Below are 19,168 nucleotides of genomic sequence, written 5' to 3'. Positions count from 1 at the left end.
TTTAATTTTATTCATTCATGATAAGCTTAATAATTACCCATAAATTTAGTAATTTGACTAAATAATTTATCTATTTATTACTAGTGTAATTTAGTGCTTATAAATTGTCTAGCCTGCTGTTTCCAAGATGATACTTTCTTGTAATATTTCCATCATAATTGTTAATTGCGTTAATTTATGGTAGTAGCCAGGTTTCGAGTTTTCCATAAAAATACGTTTATCACATAATTCAGACTATTAAAGACATTTTTGTGGCATTTCCGGCGGACTTATATTTTTCGAGTATTTTAATATATAATATTACAAAGAATATTACTTGTTTAAAGTGGGCAGGGCATTGAAGTAGGGGGATAATGTTGGGTAAAACACTAAAATAAAACACCGAACGGATCATATGAAGATCTTCCCCCCCCAAAGTATCCAACTGAAGGTCCTCCCCAGTCGCGCTCATATGAAGATCCCCCCAACATATAATATGAATAAACAACATAAGGATTAAATAATAAAATATTATTCAGATTACTTTATTGTTACACTAAATATTGGTGTAGGTTAGGTTAGGTTAGGTTGTCAAAGTGCCGTCAGGTCAGGTAAGGTCAGGTAAGGTCAGGTTTGGTCATTGGTCAGGTCAGATCCTCCCATCCAGGCTTGATCATATGAAGATTCCCCCCCCCAGGCTAGATCATATGAAGATCCTCCCCCTCAAGTAGGTTTGGGGGGGAGGATCTTCATATGATCCCACCGAACTCTGAAGTGGGAATAACAAGCATTCGCTAGTGAACGAGTAAACGGGTGGAAGGTGTGGGAGTAGTTGTCTTTCTTGGGGGGGTACAGTACAGTGTAACAGTTGGGAAAGATTACAGTGCAGAATAACGATTCGACAAAAAGGGGTTTCGTCAGCTGAATGTAATGGTCTAGCACTAACCAGATGTAAATACTATAGTTACAATAGGATGAGAGGGGGATGGAATTGTGTTTTAAGTAAGGTGTTTCTTTGTAAAAACGGGCGTAAATTGGCACATGGATTGTGGATTTGTTTGAATCTGTAAGAGGTGGAACTTCCCCAAGCTGAATAAAATAGTCTAGCTGTAGCCAGAATAAGACGACGTCGCACTGAAGGGATTAATTATCAATCAAAACAAAACATGAAGTGGTCACCACATTTATTGTAATACAAACGATGTGAACAAAAGTAGTTCAGGTGGCCGGTATATAATCAACAAAGCATAGTTTAATTGTGCCAAACAGTTACGTTAAATGGATAAAATAAAAAAATAAAATGTGCTATTTGTGATACAAAGCTGTTGCTTAAAGATGTTAAATAATAGTTATATATTAAGCACTAGACGGGACGGTAACCCTGGACGAAGTTGCAGGAGGAACCCTTAACTACCTACCCATTCCCCCACCACCCAATTCCTACTCTGGTAGTCGAATCACTACAGACAGTTTTCAAAGAATAAAGTTGTATCCTCATTTCGATTAGGCAGTTATGATAAAAAGTTATATCTAGTATTTCAAGCAACGATCACGCACGTGTGAAGTAAAATCATGTTTGATTTTCTATTATCTGATCTGCTGTGGGGTAGGGGCAACTCAGGCCACCTGAGAAAGTGCATAACCAATACAAATTCATCCTCACTACCTCAATCATCCCTGCTCCTTGTGGGAGAAAGTGAAATAAACAAGATCAAAACTACCACAGCCAGGCCTCTTTTCCAGCCGCTTCACACTCTTGTTCGCCTCCCATCCCCCTGCACACCAAAGCCGGTGAAAGCGCTTCATTCCATCTCTTCCTCAGACTACTTCTCCCTTACCTCCGACTTGTGAGCCCTCTTCACACATTTAGTCCCTTATCCTGTATTAGCATCCAAAATCCAAATTTAATACAGCTTTCAATATTTGCAAGAACTATCAATGTTATCCATGTCTACTAGTCTAATAACAAGACTTAATACTATTCAGATATGATCGCCGCAATATTTGAGGCGCGGAGTGGCGGTCACTAAATATTTGGGACTACAATACATGACTGCATGGAGTAGGTGACTTGAGGCAGATCGATGGCCGCTTCACTGCACAGAAATGTCAATATATTAGATTTTTCTGCCCCATCCTTTAGAGACACTGTCCCATCCCCATAATTTTTGTTAAAGATCGTTGCCCAGTCCAAATGGCTAGGTGCTAGACTAGCCGAGCAGGGGCTGTGATATGAACCCCATAGTAAATCCATGGAATACAATGGTAAACACCTGGGAGCCAGAGAGGGAGGGGAAGGACTCCAGCCGCATTAATGGACAACACCAGACCGGCTCCAGGCGGTCATCGAGAAGGGTGGCTGGACGTGGTTCTGAAACTACTGCTCTCAGTAATGAATTAAAATGATTTAAAATTGAGTTACTGAACTATGGATATGTGAAACAAAAAATATCCAGTACAACTTTGGTTTGTTAAAACTTTCTGATGATTTATAACTAAAGTTTAAGGTCTGTAATAAAATTTTATTCGTTAAGTTGAAGATTGTTGAATAAGGTGGAATGCGGTGTGAGATAGAACTGATTTTAACCCATTATCACAACGTCTGACTATTTCACTCAGCTGAGAGGAGCCCCTTCGTGTGTGAGTTAATCAAAATTACATACCCAAATAAGGAGAAAAATTAATTCGTTATTTCTTTACAGTGACGTGACGGCACCCTTTGACCGAATTGCCGGTGACCAGACTATGGGAGTTGTTCGTTTCAGCTACTTGTTCACATTATTATTTAAAATAAATATCCTTTTCCATACATTGAGTATTTTAATTGCACCTTATACTAGTCTTCTATCTATATATTGTGCTCTGCTCACCCTTACGTGAGTTAGCCTTTGTGATAGTTTAAAATAATGGATCATTATCAAACCAAAGTGATTTTACTTCATTAAGATCGTGACCGCTGCTCGAAATACTGGGCATCACTAAGCTTGTATTTGTGTTCTTATTATAACTGCCTTATGGAAATGAGAGGATTCCTTATTCTACCCTGTAAATTGTCTGCAGTGATTCCACTACCAGGAACCCAGAGCGAGAGGTGGAGTCGAGGGTTCCGTCTCGTGCACAACATAGAAACTTTATCACTTTAAGACCATTAGCAACGGCTATATCGCTTTGCATCATATTGTTCATTTGTTAAAAATTATTATACGATCATTGTTACCCATTTAATATGTTTAGCACAACTACTGTGGTTTACCGATTCTATACCGGACACCTGCCAACTGAACTACTTTTGTTCACATCGTTTGTATTAAAATAAATGTGGTGCCCACTTCCTGTGGTGAAGTCAGGAGTGGATCCAAATGTACCGTGAAATCAGGGCTTAAAAAGGTGTTGGGACGAGCCATGGTTACAGTAGATGAATTAAATACCGTTTTACTGGAACTAGAAGCTGCAATAAATGACTGACCCTCGAGTTATGTCTAGTTATCTCGAGGACCCACAGCTCGTTAGTGGAAGACGTGTGAGGTCATTTACCCGATCAGAAATAACAAAGGGATCTGTTGGATAACATCTGGCATGACAAGGAAATAATCCCACATCGGTATGAATTTGTTTGTAATCTTTCAAATTATTTGTGGAAACGATGATCCAATGATTACTTCTCTTAGAGAAACACATGGGTTTAACAAGCCAATAGAGGCCCTTCTCTGCCAAAGGTCGGCGACGTGGACCTCGTCTAATGTGGCGACTTGGCCGGATCATAAGGTTATTCCAGGGTCTGGACGGGGCATGTCGAGTGATTCAGTTGAAAACTGGAATTGGTCTTCCGACTCGTCCACTTGTAAAATTGTACCCAGTAGAAAGCGACTTTGACAGCGAACCAATTCCTATGCCGACGGATATTACTCAGTCTGACAGGAACACAAATTCACGTCCAAAAAGACGGGCTGCTTTAGGGCCAACCTAATTATGGCATTCCATGATTGGGGAAGGTTAATTATAATGTAACATTAATTTGGTGGCGGGAATATATCGTAATTGCTAATCTACTATGTTGAATAGCAGAACCACAAATAATCTAAAGAAATTGTTAGGGAATTGTATTGTATATACTGTATATGTTGCATTTAACTTAAGTTATATCTAGTTGAAATAATAATAGTTACCTGAATTATTAATAGTTACTCCTGATTTAAATAAGTCTTGCGCAAGTCTACATTCCATTGTCAGTGCACGCATCCTACCAGCTATTGCTGACTGTCAAATTACCGGCCATCGTCAGTTCCTTAACGATCGTGACCAGAGAAACACAACACTCAACACCTTCAGTGAAAACCGTCGATCATGGAGTGGCTCACCAACTAAGCTCCACCATTAATTCCTGACCTCCATCCACATCATCAAACCTGGAGTATCAACTTATAATGTAGGGTATCTTAACTTTATACTTTGTACGTAGTTTGATGTACTCTGACCCCCGACTTTGCCACTTAAGGTAATCACCCAATACGAGTGTGTATTTAATTCATATAACGTAATGTAAATATTTCTTGTCCCTATATCAACCAATTCAGGTCAGAATCCATGGGAAGAGTGAGCGAGTGAGCCCACCATCATTTGCCATACTGGTCTGGTGACGAGGAGGCAGGTGTCAGGTGGTGTCAAGACTCCTGCAGCAGGCTGGCGACATTTACCCTGCTGGGAGACGCGTGTGTGTGTTTCCCAGCTGACTCGTTCACTGCGCCCCAAGCTAACATAACTATTAGAAAAAAAGGCTAAGTACTAATGGGTTTCCAGTCCTAATGGTCCAACCTAAGTTAACCTAACCTAATTATCACTGTGCCGCTTCTGTTAGTGAAGTTACCTTAAAAAAAATTGAGGATGTTCCCCCATTTAGTATTCCACTACGTAACATAATTTCCCACCTTGCTTCAGTTAACCCCCACACACCCTTTCCCAGCATTACTCATGGTCAAGAAATATACAGTATAAAGTAAACCATCTCTGTGTCCACAATTTCATCGACAGTTGTACTCCGTGAGACTCAATATGTCTCAAAACAGGATATTAAATTTTATGGGAGGGGGGGGGGCTATCTACATGTGATTTATTTTCTTATCTTCATTATCTTATCTGTTTCCTGGTGCGCGCGTGTGTGCGCGGGGGGGGAGGGGTTAGTTTGACAGCAGCAATTATCATCCGAACTCTTCATAACACCCCCTTAACGTGCTGTACTGTACACATGCGCAGGAGTTACCAGATCGTGTTTTAACGCGGGACGTGTAATCATAGTTTTGCCAATGAAACCGCTGATTACTAACACATGCGCGGGTGAGCGTTACTGAATTTACATCCACTTAGGTGTTATCTGAATCCTAATTACCATCAAATTTCAGACTTCCCATTTTTGTATTTATTTATTTATTTTTTTTTTTGGGGGGGGGGGGGGAGACAGATTTGAAGCACTGTTCCACAACCTCGGGAAACGTTTCATAATATTTTTTATGGACACTTAAAATATTCGAAATTACGGATCACCCAAAGATTTGACATCCCAGTTTTATTTTCCACTGAGATTTAAACACACTAACGCTACCTGGGAGGATTTAGTTAGAGTAAAGGTATTTAATAAAGTGAAATAAGCAGAGGTGTGTCAGGTAGATGATCTTAAGTGGTAGATATTTCAATCCTTTGTCAAAACTGTCATCACCCCACTACCTCGCCCCCTACTTATGGTACTGTTGACACTCGCTCTCCCTACGTATGATACTGCTGACACACGCTCTCCCTACGTAATGGTACTGCTGACACATGACCCTCCCAGCACATTTACGCTGGTTCATTCCTCAGACTCCTTCAGTGATTCTCATGGGGTGGGGAGACAACACACCCCTCTCACGCGACTGTGCCAAATATTTTCCCGTTCATAAAATACTGTTTAACCTAATGATGCAAACAAAAAATCAAGACACGTGATTGTTTGTTATTCTATTATCACGAGTAGCGGGAGGATTACGAGTAGCGGGAGAATTACGAGTAGCGGGAGGATTACGAGTAGCGGGAGGATTACGAGCTAGCGATTATTACGGATTACAAGAGGATTAGCGAGGTTCCCAGAGTAACAGAAGCCGTAAGACAGGAACGAGTCCAAGTTCCATAAAAATGAAGAAATTCGGATTAATTATTATATCGAGGGTCTGTTGGTGACCCTGAAAAGGTGTTGGGAGGAGTATAAGGCCGATGATGAGGACAAAATAATAGGTGGGATATAAGAGACGGAGTGAAGGCAGGACTGGTGAAATGCAGGACGACATACCTCAACAACCTGTCCGCCTGCCTTATTACAGTACACACCAACTCCCATCTTCATCTCGCCTTATCCTCCTCTACCTTAACCTAAACTAATGCCTATTTTACTGTACTCTAACCTAACCTACCTTTATTTTTATCTACCCTAATCCAACAAAACTTTCTTAACCCCGCCCCCTAACCTAACAATTTAACCAAACGTAACCAAATTTAACACCTCGCCAAATATAACCTAACCTAACCTGTCGTTACCTAACATAAGTCACAACCGCCTAAATCTAACTATGGTTAGGGTGTGTGCCGGGAATAGGAGTCAAGCCCCCCCCCCCCTTCCTCCCTATGTGTGCTGCGGTGTTAAATGGCAGCAGCTATAGCCTTGGGGAGGGGAGAATAAAAGGTTTGCGTCGCTTGAAAACCTCGATGGTCTTACTCCCCATGTTACGTAATGGTCCAACCGCACGTTCTCCTGCACACTCGGATGGCAATATTTCTCTCACACAAGTAACCCATGAGCTTGTTAACACCCAACAAAATAAAAAACTTAAACAAACGTAAATTAGAAAAGTTACACTTATCCCATTGCACACCGAGTAACCACACACGCTTCTAGAGCTCCGCGGGGACTGATTCATAAATTGCTTCTGGACGGAGTAAGACAAATCTGAAGGAGGATGGTGCAAGAGGAGGAAACAGCCTCAGGGTATAATAAAACGAGGATGCACTCTCGCAGGCGTGAGTCAGTTACATGCTCAAAAGAGGTTTCTGTGTGTGGGCGAGTGTGTAAAGGCCGCTGGAGAAGTATCAGGTTGGCACTTGATTATAAACGTAAGAAGATATGATGCGGTCCGGTCCTGTGGTTGGTGGCTACATTGACCAAACACACACACACACACACACACACACACACATTGAGTACCGTACACACCGAGTCATTGCAAATATCGAATACCGTGCACCGAGTCCTGGCAAATATCGAATACCGTGCACCGAGTCATGGCAAATATCGAATACCGTGCACCGAGTCCTGGCAAATATCGAATACCGTGCACCGAGTCCTGGCAAATATTGAATACCGTGCACCGAGTCCTGGCAAATATTGAATACCGTGCACCGAGTCCTGGCAAATATTGAATACCGTGCACCGAGTCCTGGCAAATATTGAATACCGTGCACCGAGTCCTCACCGAGTCATGGCAAATATCGAATACCGTGCACCGAGTCCTGGCAAATATCGAATACCGTGCACCGAGTCCTGGCAAATATCGAATACCGTGCACCGAGTCCTGGCAAATATCGAATACCGTGCACCGAGTCCTGGCAAATATTGAATACCGTGCACCGAGTCCTGGCAAATATTGAATACCGTGCACCGAGTCCTGGCAAATATCGAATACCGTGCACCGAGTCCTATCGGTGCAAAGTAGAATACCGTGCACCGTGCACCGAGTCCTGGCAAATATCGAATACCGTGCACCGAGCAAGTCGAAAATATCCCGTGCACCGAGTCCTGGCAAATATCCGTGCACCGAGTCCTGGCACCGTGCACCGAGTCCTGGCAAATATCGAATACCGTGCACCGAGTCCTGGCAAATATCGAATACCGTGCACCGAGTCCTGGCAAATATTAAATACCGTGCACCGAGTCATGGCAAATATTGAATACCGTGCACCGTCATGGCAAATATTGAATACCGTGCACCGAGTATCTAACACAACGAGAACTATGTCCCTCACAAGAAACTTAATTGACTTGGTTTTTCCATTCTCACAGATAAGAGCGACTAAGTATATAATAGGCTTATTGCCAGGTAACCTCGCAGCTGAAGCCTCGTTACCTGTTTCTCTGCCTCCCTCATCTATCCTCCTCCCTGCCATTCCCACCTCCTTCCTCACGTAACAAGTGTTCGTGTTGCCACCCTCACCACCAAGGTCACCCGCCCCTTCCCCTGCCGTCACGCAAACAGGAATCTGGTCCTACCGGTTACTTCCGGAATTATTTGGTTTCAACCTATTGGCTGAATGAGGGCGTCTAGATTCAAAATGGGCTCCAATCCTGCAGAGGTTGATTAAGTTGGAGCCCATTAGACCAGACGCCGATTCGATACTCAAGAAGTCAAACGTAACAAGTGGGAAGTTTTAACCTCGAATATCTTAGTTTAAACTTCAACAATCCCTGAGTTGCAAACCAGTAATATGATATCTCCCTTACTTACAAACCCAAAGAACTATAAAAAAAAAATAAAAACCTTGCCTCAAGTGTACAAAGACAAAAGTCGTGTCGCGGTTTTGAATGAAGATTAGATATAACTCGTGAAACATTATGAGAGCCCTACCACAAGGCAGAGCGCACCAAAAGTTTCAGCCCTTCGGCAAGTGTTTTCACCAAATTTCACACGACTTTTGTCTTTGACTGTACATACAAAGAACATCACACCTTACGTAAAAGAATTAACGGCAAAAACTCTAGGGCTAGTAAACACACCTTTGTAGTAATGAGTAGGGTGGAATTTGAGGCTTATGAATAAATAAATAGATTAACTTTGGTACTGATTAAATATATTTCTAAATGGCTAAGGGGGAAAATAGGTGACTTTTTTTTTAATCGGGAAGGTCAAATTGCAATGGATGAACAGATATTGCAGTGTAGTTCTGTTTTTTAAAGTGACAATCGCTGCCTAATACAAGTGTTTGATTATTTTTTTAATAAACTTATCATATTAAAGTTCACACAACTTACTCTTAAAAGTTACAAACACGTTACCCCCAACTTGCGATATCTATACACATTAATATTACACAAGCGCCATAAAAATATACGATTTATGTATAGTGAATACAAAGAAAAAAAATACAGCGTTTATAATTACAATCAATATATACACTGTACAGTATTTCAGTATACAGTTTCTAATGAAATTTTATCCAAATTCATAATGCACTGAGAACGTGAACGTCACCAAACTCTGGGTGAGGCAAAGGTTGGATGTGATATTGGTAGAGAGGAAACCGCCAAAATTCTGGAACTGCCAGCTGCCTCGATCATCTTTAAAGCTTTCACGCCCCACACGGTGGCCTTATGCCAGTCGCTCACATGACACCACACCACGCTCCCAACAATGAGAAAGAGTGAGCGATTCACCTAACAGGTAACGTGTGTCAAATTCATCATATGAAGAAATGTTGCTGGTCAATGGTGACCCAACCTAATTTAGCCAGTACGAGGGGATCAAGATTAGCAGCACCTCATTTTTAATCGTTGGTCAGCTTGGGGTCCATTTGATCAATCACAAAAGAGAACAGGTTACTGTTTTAGCCAGAATACTGTTTAAGTTCCTCCCCACCTAACTCAACATTCCGATCCCTGACTGAACAGTGTGTAGGCCTAATCTCGACCGCTACAGCTGAAATCGTTGGGTCGTAAAACAGCATTATAGACGTGCTCCTATAAAATGTTAGATACGGTAGTTTAACCACTTAGGTGTTTCTGGCTTTACTCTTTGTGCGGAGCTACCATGTACTAGTCACTTTGGATTTAACAAAACACTTGAAATTACAAAAAAAAAAATTGTGCGTCGGTTAGCAAGTGCGGCCGGCGGTGGGCGAGCAGTTGTGACCTTGTGCTTGTGTGACCTTGGGCAGCCCAGCCACTCTCCAGGGGACTGTTAAACCATCAGCATTACATAATACCCGCACCATAATTTTCCACTACACCACGACCATTAACACCCCCACACTACACCTGCCTCAGTACCTTCACTAACGGACACCTCTTACCTTATTACAGCCACACCCAAATGAATGTCTTACAGCATCCACAAATGTTTTCTGTGGACTATAAAACATCATTCCCTTGTCTACCACATCCCGGTAGCCAGCTGATACACAGTACTGTATAGTCACATCTTCAGTCTAAGTGCAATTCTGAGTTGTCATCTGTGTCCCCTAATTTAGATGGTTCCATTTTCCCACCAATAGTCAAGGGGAAATGTTAAGTCAGTAACCCTGTATTCTTAAGTATAGTTTTATTGTTTCACACCCAAATTAATGACAAGATATCTTTCCTTAAATATTCCCTTAGACCAGTGGTTCTTTAAACCTTTTTACTACCACGCCCCCTCTAGGAATTGGTCCTTCCCTCCACGCCCCCCTTGCATCCAAGAATAAAATTCCCTCCCCGATTTTAAAGAAAAATGAAAAATATTGTGTTTTTAGTCTTTTTATTGAGTATAAATTAGTGAGATACTTGACACTGCTTCTTAGCTACTAGATCTTGAATGCGTGGTTGAATGCCAGAGAGAGCACAACGTAAATCCCCTTCAACGTTCAGCCTGTTTCTGTACTTGGTCTTGACAGCAACGAGCGTGGAATATGCAGCTTCACAAAGATACGTGGATACGAACATAGTTAGAATCCGAAGAGCCTGATGTGAGATCAGAGGGTAAACAGGAAGGTACTTGACCCAGAACGTCTCAAGATCCAGTTCTTTGAAGTCTTCCTTACCTATGGAGTTGAACTTCAACTCAAGAAACTCCTCTTGCACTTCATCCGAAACATCAGCTACTTCACATTGAAATGGGTTCCTCATGAATTTCCAGGCTTCACGCTTCTCATCTATTTCTGGGAAGCATCTGATGAATTCTGTTTTCAAGTCAGTTAGATGAGTGATGATTTGTTTCTTTAACTCAGAATCAAGGTTAGCGTGAATGAGAGCAGAATCCAAGTTACTAAAACTGGCTGTATTTCCCTGGTGAATTCGACACTTCCAGAGGTCGAGTTTGGCCATGAAGGTTCGAATGGTGTCGTGGTGCATGATGATGTTGATGTTTTTCCCTTGTAGTTTAAGGTTGAGAGCATTCAACGCTTCGAAGATGTCCACCAGGTAAGCTAGAGATAGCTGAAAGCCTTCAGACTGGAACTTGTCATGGAGATCTGCCTTCTGCTTCGAATCAAGTAATATTGCTACTTCTTCTCGTAATTCTTAAAGCCGTCCAAGCATGTTCCCCTTTGATAGCCATCGTCCGTTCGTGTGAAAAAGCAAGGTTTCATGTGCAGATTCCATATCCTTACACAGCAGTTTGAAGAGACTACTGTTTGAGGCTCCAGTTTTGATAAAGTTGACTACCTTGATAGCCACGTTCAGGACATCCCTCATTTCAGCAGGTAAAGTTCTGGATACTAAGGATTCACGATGAAGTATGCTGTGTGTACCTACAACAGACGGATTTTTTCTTTCACCATTGTAATGAATCCAGACTGCAGACCAAGCATGGCTGGAGCTCCATCAGTGCACACCCCTACCAGCGAGTCCCACGAAAGTTGGTTTTCCTGAAAGAAGTTTGATACATCATGAAAAATAGCTGCTGCAGTTGTACAACTTTCCATGGGGTGACAGAACAGCATTTCCTCTTTTACACTGTTGCATGACACATACCTCAACAGCCTTAACTGAACAAATGTGAGAGAAGAGGAATTATTGCCACGGACGTGTGCAGAAGACTGGGAGAGAACGGGGCTCACCAGTCACCAACAAGCAGTATACAGGTCCAGGATAGGGTTTCGAGGGATAGGGAGGGGGGTCAATAAGTACAGAAAATGGTAAGCCCTAAGTAAAAAAAAAAAATAGCCTATAGAAAACTAAAGTTATAAGGCGATACTTTTGCATTTTTTCATAAACTTCTCAATATTAGCCCACGCTCTTAAGAGAATAAAAACTAAAATTATAATTAGAGAAATTCCTACTTTTTCCCTAGGGCTTGCCCCCCCCCCCCGTTAAGAACCACTGCCTTAGACATTACAAAGCCAAATATACCATCCATGAAGTACTGTCCGAGCCCTTCATCGTCTACTGTAGGCAGCTCCCCGTTTAAGGTTTATTTATACACAACTCTAAAACTGGCAGCTAAGCCCTAACAGCTCCCGGGCCGCACGTGCATTCCGTAAAAAGGTTAGTAGGTGAGGGCAAGATGTCTTACTATTCACAATCATATTCACCCTGACTGCTGAATTATTACCACTCCGGAGGAATTTATTTACTAGTTTTAAACATTCTTCTTTGCCTACAGACTTGTTAAATGCTGACCATTATCCGTTCTCAAATCAATATCAATGCAACTTTAGCAGCAGTTTAGGGTTTCTATTTATCTTAAGTCACCCAACGTATGAGAGCGAAGGGAACAACAAAATCGTATAGTGACACATACACTTGGGAATATTCATCCCCCAAACCCGCGATTTTGGCACGAAATTCAGGTCCGAAAAGTAGCCAAGAACATTGAATAAACCCAATGTGTGCTTCAGAGCATATTGCTCAGTATAAAGCTGTAACTTAAAAACAAAACACACTTTTTTATTACACATCCACATAAAAAGTATGCCTTATAGAGTCGGCAAATATCCACAAACCCTCCTGTATTAATAAACATCTTGTTTGTTTATGAAACCGCCAAAATAATCGGTTTTCTAAACACAAAAACAGTCACGACCTGGCAGTGTTCAACTAATCAGTATAGTAGGAGTGCCGGCCTCTTGCCAAAGTTAGTAATGCATTTCCGGTTCACTGCTTCCTCCTTTATAACAGGGAAGGGGGGGGGGGTGCGATGGGGAATAAGGAGATATCGTGCGCTCTCATGTTCCTCGCGCCAACACCCGGCCAAGTAATATCAAATGTCTTATAATGGTTCTTACTATAACAATGAATGTACTTTAACGATGCAATATATGCAAACAATCGCTTCAAACTCATATGAACGATACATCTTCACCTGATCTTATTATGAACGACCTTACACAGTAGATTCATTTTCCCCTGATCTTATTATTTATGAACAACCTTACACAGTAGAGCGTACCCATAGAACCATACAATAAGGAGCGTAGCACTACACCTTCCAGTCATACAAGCCGCTGTTAACTTATGGCGATCTATATAACCAACAGATCACCCTGTCTCGGCCGAGATAAATTTCTTTCATTGTAAGTGACAGTGGGACTAGCTTGCCAAGCTAGGTTCACTATACACCACGGGAACACAAGAGTGCGCCAAGCCAACCTGAGTGTTCCAGCGCTGTGGTGCGCAGACCCAGGACGCCAGAACAGGCCCGCTGGTAGCAAGGTCTTCACTTCCGTAGTTTATGGACCTGTGATGGCGCGACTCAACTAAAACATACCACCTCGCACTTTCTAAATTCATCCTAAATCATTAATTATTTGAAAAACTACGGTAAGTTACACCATCACATAACACACCTGACCTTTACAGGTCTATATATCAGATTAACGAGAAGCGAAACAACGGAATAAGTTGCATACGAAATAGCGAGTCTTGGCAACGAGCGCTGTTACTAAGGTCGGGCGGCAGGCGACTCTCCCCTCCTCTATACCTCTTACATAACAACTGGCCCGGCGCTGGTTCCCTTATATTCTTGCCTGCGGCCAGTTACTACCTGTGCAAATACCCGTCTATTCCCTTATATTTTACTTACTAAAATATGTCCAACAATACCCATTCAACAGATCAATTCGTGAGTTATATTCTATTTGTACAGCTGTTCTGATCAATAAGTGTAACGCATAGTAAATCATGAACTACAGTATATTCAACATTCAATTCCCTTGATTTCAAATTCTTACATTTATTTGCACACCTGATGATAAACACCTCAACGTCACCGGGGGAAAACGGGGGTTAGGTTAGATTTCCATTAGGGTGTTTAATCATCAGGTGAAATAAGCTGGGATGCATAATCATCATCCAAGCGCAGACCCAGTACTTTTTCTTTAGTGCAGTATTGTACTCAGGCGTTTTGTATAGTAAAAAGTAATTACTATTGACTTGAGAATATCTCCTTAAATTAAGTTCGCGTGGCTTCAAAATGCCCATGATATTGGTCAGATTAAAAATAAATAAATCTGAGGGTGGAGGGGGGGCGTACTTCCCTCCAGCAGGGTGGGCTCGATGCGCGCCATGATCCCCCATCCACAACTTCTTGGACCCCCCCCCCCCTTTTTTGATATTCCTGGATCCACCCGTCATTATCGTGCAAGGGAAACCAAAAGATAAACTATATAATATATATGAGAGAGAGAACGCTTTTCACTACAAGGTGTGTATAATTATGCCACTAAAAAAAAGCCAGACGCATGTACAAGGACATCCACTTCCACACGACCTTGCTATCGTGAGTTGAAACAATATCGGCAATCCAGAGAGTGAGGCAGGTTTTTAAGCGATCCCGCGAGGTTAGTGTAGTGGCGTCTCATGTCCTCAAGTAGGCTTGGCACACACTCGTAACAATGATAGCAGACAACCATTGATATCTTGAGAAAGTAAATGTATTAACTCTTAGTATCATCTGGAATAGTACACGTAACATGGTGGTAGTAAGAACATATCAGAATGTTACCACGATTACCACTTCATTATTTATTATTTTGTTTTACATTTACATAATATGTACATAAATATACTTTACAATGGAGTTGATGTACATTAATATAATTTGGGAGGGAAGCAATGGGTTGTATTAAGGTGAAACGAGGACAGAAGCTGTCAGTATCTGATATAATGGTTTTGGTGGTACATTAAAAGTAGGAATATAAAGCGGGTATTACAAAAATATTAATACTTAACCAATAGATATTTTTTAAGAGATGATTTAAAGGAAGGGAGCATAGTCTTTGCTCGGATGTGTGGGGGTAAGTTGTTCCACAACTTCACACCATATTTTATAATGGTCTGGGACTGAGAGGAGCGCATGGGGGGTGGTCTTAGTAGCTCTGGGTGTCTTAAGTTGTATCTCTGATTTTTCCGGAACTGGAAATAATTGTCAATCAAATGACTGACAGATTTGTAAACAAAGAGCAGTGAACATTATTGACAATTTTCTGCTCAACATTTTGGTCAACTTACAAGGCTGGGGTTATTAACTTCATATAAACATTACAGCCACAAAGTGATCCCTCTATAATCCTATATTGTAACTCTCCCAAATTAAATCAAAATTCGCTGGTGCGACTTCACCTGCAACTTTAGGGTCACTGTATATGGCTTTGAAACCAATATGGTTGCAATCTAATCACATTTATTAGGTTATTACATAAGCAATGAAGTGCCAAGTGCAGACAAAGCCCTCTATTGTATCCACTCCACCTCCTGTGAGAAGTTTACCTGCATAGCGAAGGTATGGCTATTGGGGGAGGCTGGAGGCCATTAAAAAAAAAAAGTTTATTAACCACTTGACATTTATGTACTGTATACTTCAACATCTTTATACACAGTCATGGTAATTCACAGGACACAATTAGCAACAGTTCTACATAAACCCTCCATACATCTTTAATTTCTGATCAGCTTTGTAGTTTACCCAAAAGGAGGGGTTTAAGTTTACATACAGGTTGGTAGTTATATACTGTATATTGTTACCATTAGCTGTAGTGAGTATGATACAGTCCACAGTACTGTACTATAAATTTGACGCTGGTGGGTACAGTAATTCTAGTAAAGCTACAGTACGTGGATTGTACTTGTTTTATGCTACAACAAACATTCAATCTACAAGATTAATTCAGCAGTTTAATTATGTTCCATCAACAAGTAAAATGTTTGCAATCTCATTATATGTAAATTTGCATCAATACATAATAAGTAAAATGAATGAGATCATAAAAGAATAAAAGGCAAGTATACTGTAAAACAACACATACATTATACCAAACTCTTTATCAATTAAGTCATGCCACACTGTTCAAAATACTTCAGGGCAACACACACAAAGTTATCAATGGATGAACAAGAAATTGTTAAGATATATTAATAGTGGATGCTGGTCAACAGGTGTGCAGGTCTGCTAGTTTCTCCAACCACCTGTAAAATAGTGCTTAATGCAGATACTGTGACAGTGATATAGACAGTTAGACCAAAGGGTAAATCTGTGAGAAATAAACAGGGAAAGCAACTGGAGATACAACACTGGAATATTGGGGAGGGTCTTCAGCATAATAGCCGTGCATCTACCTGGTGTGGGAGTGCTTACAGGCCATGGTTTTGAGGGCTAGACGCTCCTGCTCATATTCTTCCCGCTGCAGCGCCTCCAAGTGAGCTGATCACCAGGTAATCACCAAAACATTAATTTAGATTCAGTTTATCTTTATACAGTAACTTAGTATCTATATACAGTACAGTATACTGTACTAGAAAAAAATAATCCACATAAAGTAAAGGGACACCACAACCACTATTTTTGTTGGGAGTTTTACCTATCTATTGATCTTAATGCCAAGAATGTTCAGTATATCCAGTAGGAGACGTGGATTTTTTTTTTTTAATTTTCAAAAATGGTGTTAACAATTTCCAGTGCTGATAAATAATTAATTTACAGCATTTTTTCAGAGTCTTGACAAGTACATTACATAGGTTTCATTAAATGCCTAAAATGTAAATCCTCGTGGTCAGCATGCCTCTCGTGAATAAACACATTCACTGAACTTAAAAGTCTAATTTCAGCACGAACTGACCAAGGTTTGGCAATGCTCTGTGGTCCATTCTTGCTAAAATTATTAGTAGACATAATGTTGTTCATACAACATTGGTTTAATTTCATTCACTGGAGCACAAGGAAACCAGTGGCCTACTTGCCCTTACCAGATTCACATTTTACTGTAATTCTAGCTGAATAATGAGATGCCTATCATGCAACAAATCCATGGTTGATAGCAAGTGGTTATTTTACCAGAACTTTGGGTGGATACAGTACTGTATTTGAGTTGTGTATTTATTCATTCCATTGTCAAAATAATTTTAAAATCACATTAAATCATAAATTTTGATATCCAATATCAAATGTTTATAAAAACGACACCTATCCCATGGCTGTTCTGGATTGACTTTCCACTAATTATACAGTACAGGTGTATCAATTGTCTGCTTCCAGTGCACTCCAACTGGGTGTAAATCACACCCAGTTGAAAATGAATGGATAACAAGCAAACTGGATCCCTTTTATAGTCATATTAATAAACAGGTAAAGTCCAATTAGAGGCAAATAATACACCCAGCCAAAATCATATGAGGTGAAATATCATCCCTAACAAACCATTTTTGTCAAGACGTCACTGTCGAAGGTTGTCACTGACTGCACTTGACCAAGGCTATTAATGATTGTCTTACCAGTATGTAAAACCTAAAATTGACAGGATGCACAATCCTAAAATGCCATAGCCATTACTTGACCATGACCTCACATACTGTAAGTAAGTTACAAAAAGTGCAAATTGTAGTGTGGTCAGTGGAGGTCAAAATAAATGTAATTGTAAATCACTGCACGATACAGCACTGTACTCTACAATATACACAGTAACTGTTTCAAAATCCTTTCCATGAAAAATATATTTGATGGTCTAATGTATATAGAAATAAATCTAATGCTTTTAACGTGGCTTTAATTACAGAATGGGTGAATATCCACAAACAGAATTCATCAGAATTTCAGCAAAATGACAACACTACTGCTTTACAAAGATCGTATTAGCTAATGAAAAAAATTCAATGATACAGTAAACATAATTAAAGATGTGGAGTCCTGCTAGGCACTTAACAAACACAAATATGGTATACATAAAGATCTTAAAAAATAATAAGGATTAATAATGGTACTGTCAGTAACAACCATCTCCTTCACTGTCACACAGTACCGTATTTTAATTAATGCGATAGCCATCATATTTAATACAAGTCTTACATTCCAAAATTATAATGCAGTAAACACAATAATGTACACTGTAGATAGTGTCAGAGTAAAGGCACACAATACCAATACTGTACGAGTCTCACCCATGGACTTCATTGTTAACAGATTGGATCTTTACCTTCCTTTTAATGTCCATGTAGAAAGCAATTTCAGTACAAGTGAAAAAAAATTTGACTGTTAATTTAAAGAAATAAAGATACGATGTTATGTAATATAATCATAACTGTACATTCTTGTCAGAACACTTCAAGATCATTTTATCATTTTCAGCTGTTTGTTTGTCCTGGCAGAAATTATTTACCCCATAATGTAAAACAAAAAAGAATGACACTTTACAGTTTGGTAAGTTCACAAGCAGCTTTTCCTCCTGCCAGGACAGATTTGCACTCCATAGTATAGTACAGAATCTATAGAGTTCCCATCAAAACTTTATAAATAGTGCAATAAGGTAAAACCCATTCTACACTTTTTTTTACAAAGTTTAGAGTATATAATATTTTAAATGGCTCCTGAGTTTACTACTCTTTCTCTTGGGGGTGGAGGGGCAGACCTTCACCAGTATAATATGTTAATTATTCCATAAACATTGGCATACAATTATTCCATATAATGGTAATATGGAAAGTTGTAGAAATGTTTAATCACTGAGTAATGAGCCTTTCTATCCTGTCAATTTTGACCCCAACTACAGTGAGCAGAGCAGTAAATTGATACTTTTGGACATCACCGAAATTTTAGGAATTTTATCTTTACAACCAATAGTTTAGACATTTCAAAGACACTTTTCTTTTGTTTTCCTCGCAAATAACCTAACCACCTAAACGGGAAGAGGGGGCACACCCCTGGTATATACAATTTGTCATTTGCATGGGAAACGTTGAAGAAAAATCTCTTAGAATTGTCCTAACATTCCTGTTGTCTTCGAAGCAGAGGGAAAATATTGGGTTAAAAACATATAATTTAAAGAACCAAACCCAACCTGGTCTATGTGGATAAACTGTACTATAAAAACACCGTCCTAGTTATGGGCTCATAAGCCGGTGTTTGAGGAATATTGGCTGCTTGACCAGTATATTTGTTTCAATACATGCTCGGTAGATTATATATATCCAGTATAAGAGCAAGAAAAAAGCAAG

The 19,168-nt window shown here is 40.2% G+C and overlaps 1 protein-coding gene across 8 annotated transcripts in view; it reads right to left on the bottom strand.

Annotated features, from left to right (window-relative positions):
- LOC121864659 (fibrous sheath CABYR-binding protein-like) overlaps window positions 1–19,168 on the bottom strand; it is a 60,093-nt gene that overhangs the window by 40,120 nt on the left and 805 nt on the right. For 7 of the 8 annotated variants that reach the window (XM_042363793.1, XM_042363800.1, XM_042363795.1 and 4 more), the window contains exon 2: window positions 16,320–16,385. The exons of the other annotated variant lie outside the window; for it this stretch is intronic. In XM_042363793.1, the coding sequence (XP_042219727.1) occupies window positions 16,320–16,385 (66 nt within the window). The remainder of the gene's footprint in view (window positions 1–16,319; window positions 16,386–19,168) is intronic. 8 annotated transcript variants of the gene reach the window in all.

The sequence above is a fragment of the Homarus americanus genome, unplaced genomic scaffold (genome assembly GCF_018991925.1).
Source record: "Homarus americanus isolate GMGI-L3 unplaced genomic scaffold, GMGI_Hamer_2.0 scaffold57965, whole genome shotgun sequence".
Classification (NCBI taxonomy): Eukaryota; Metazoa; Arthropoda; class Malacostraca; order Decapoda; family Nephropidae; genus Homarus; species Homarus americanus.
Note: the sequence above shows the minus strand (reverse complement) of the source record. Positions and strands in the feature narration are given on the sequence as shown.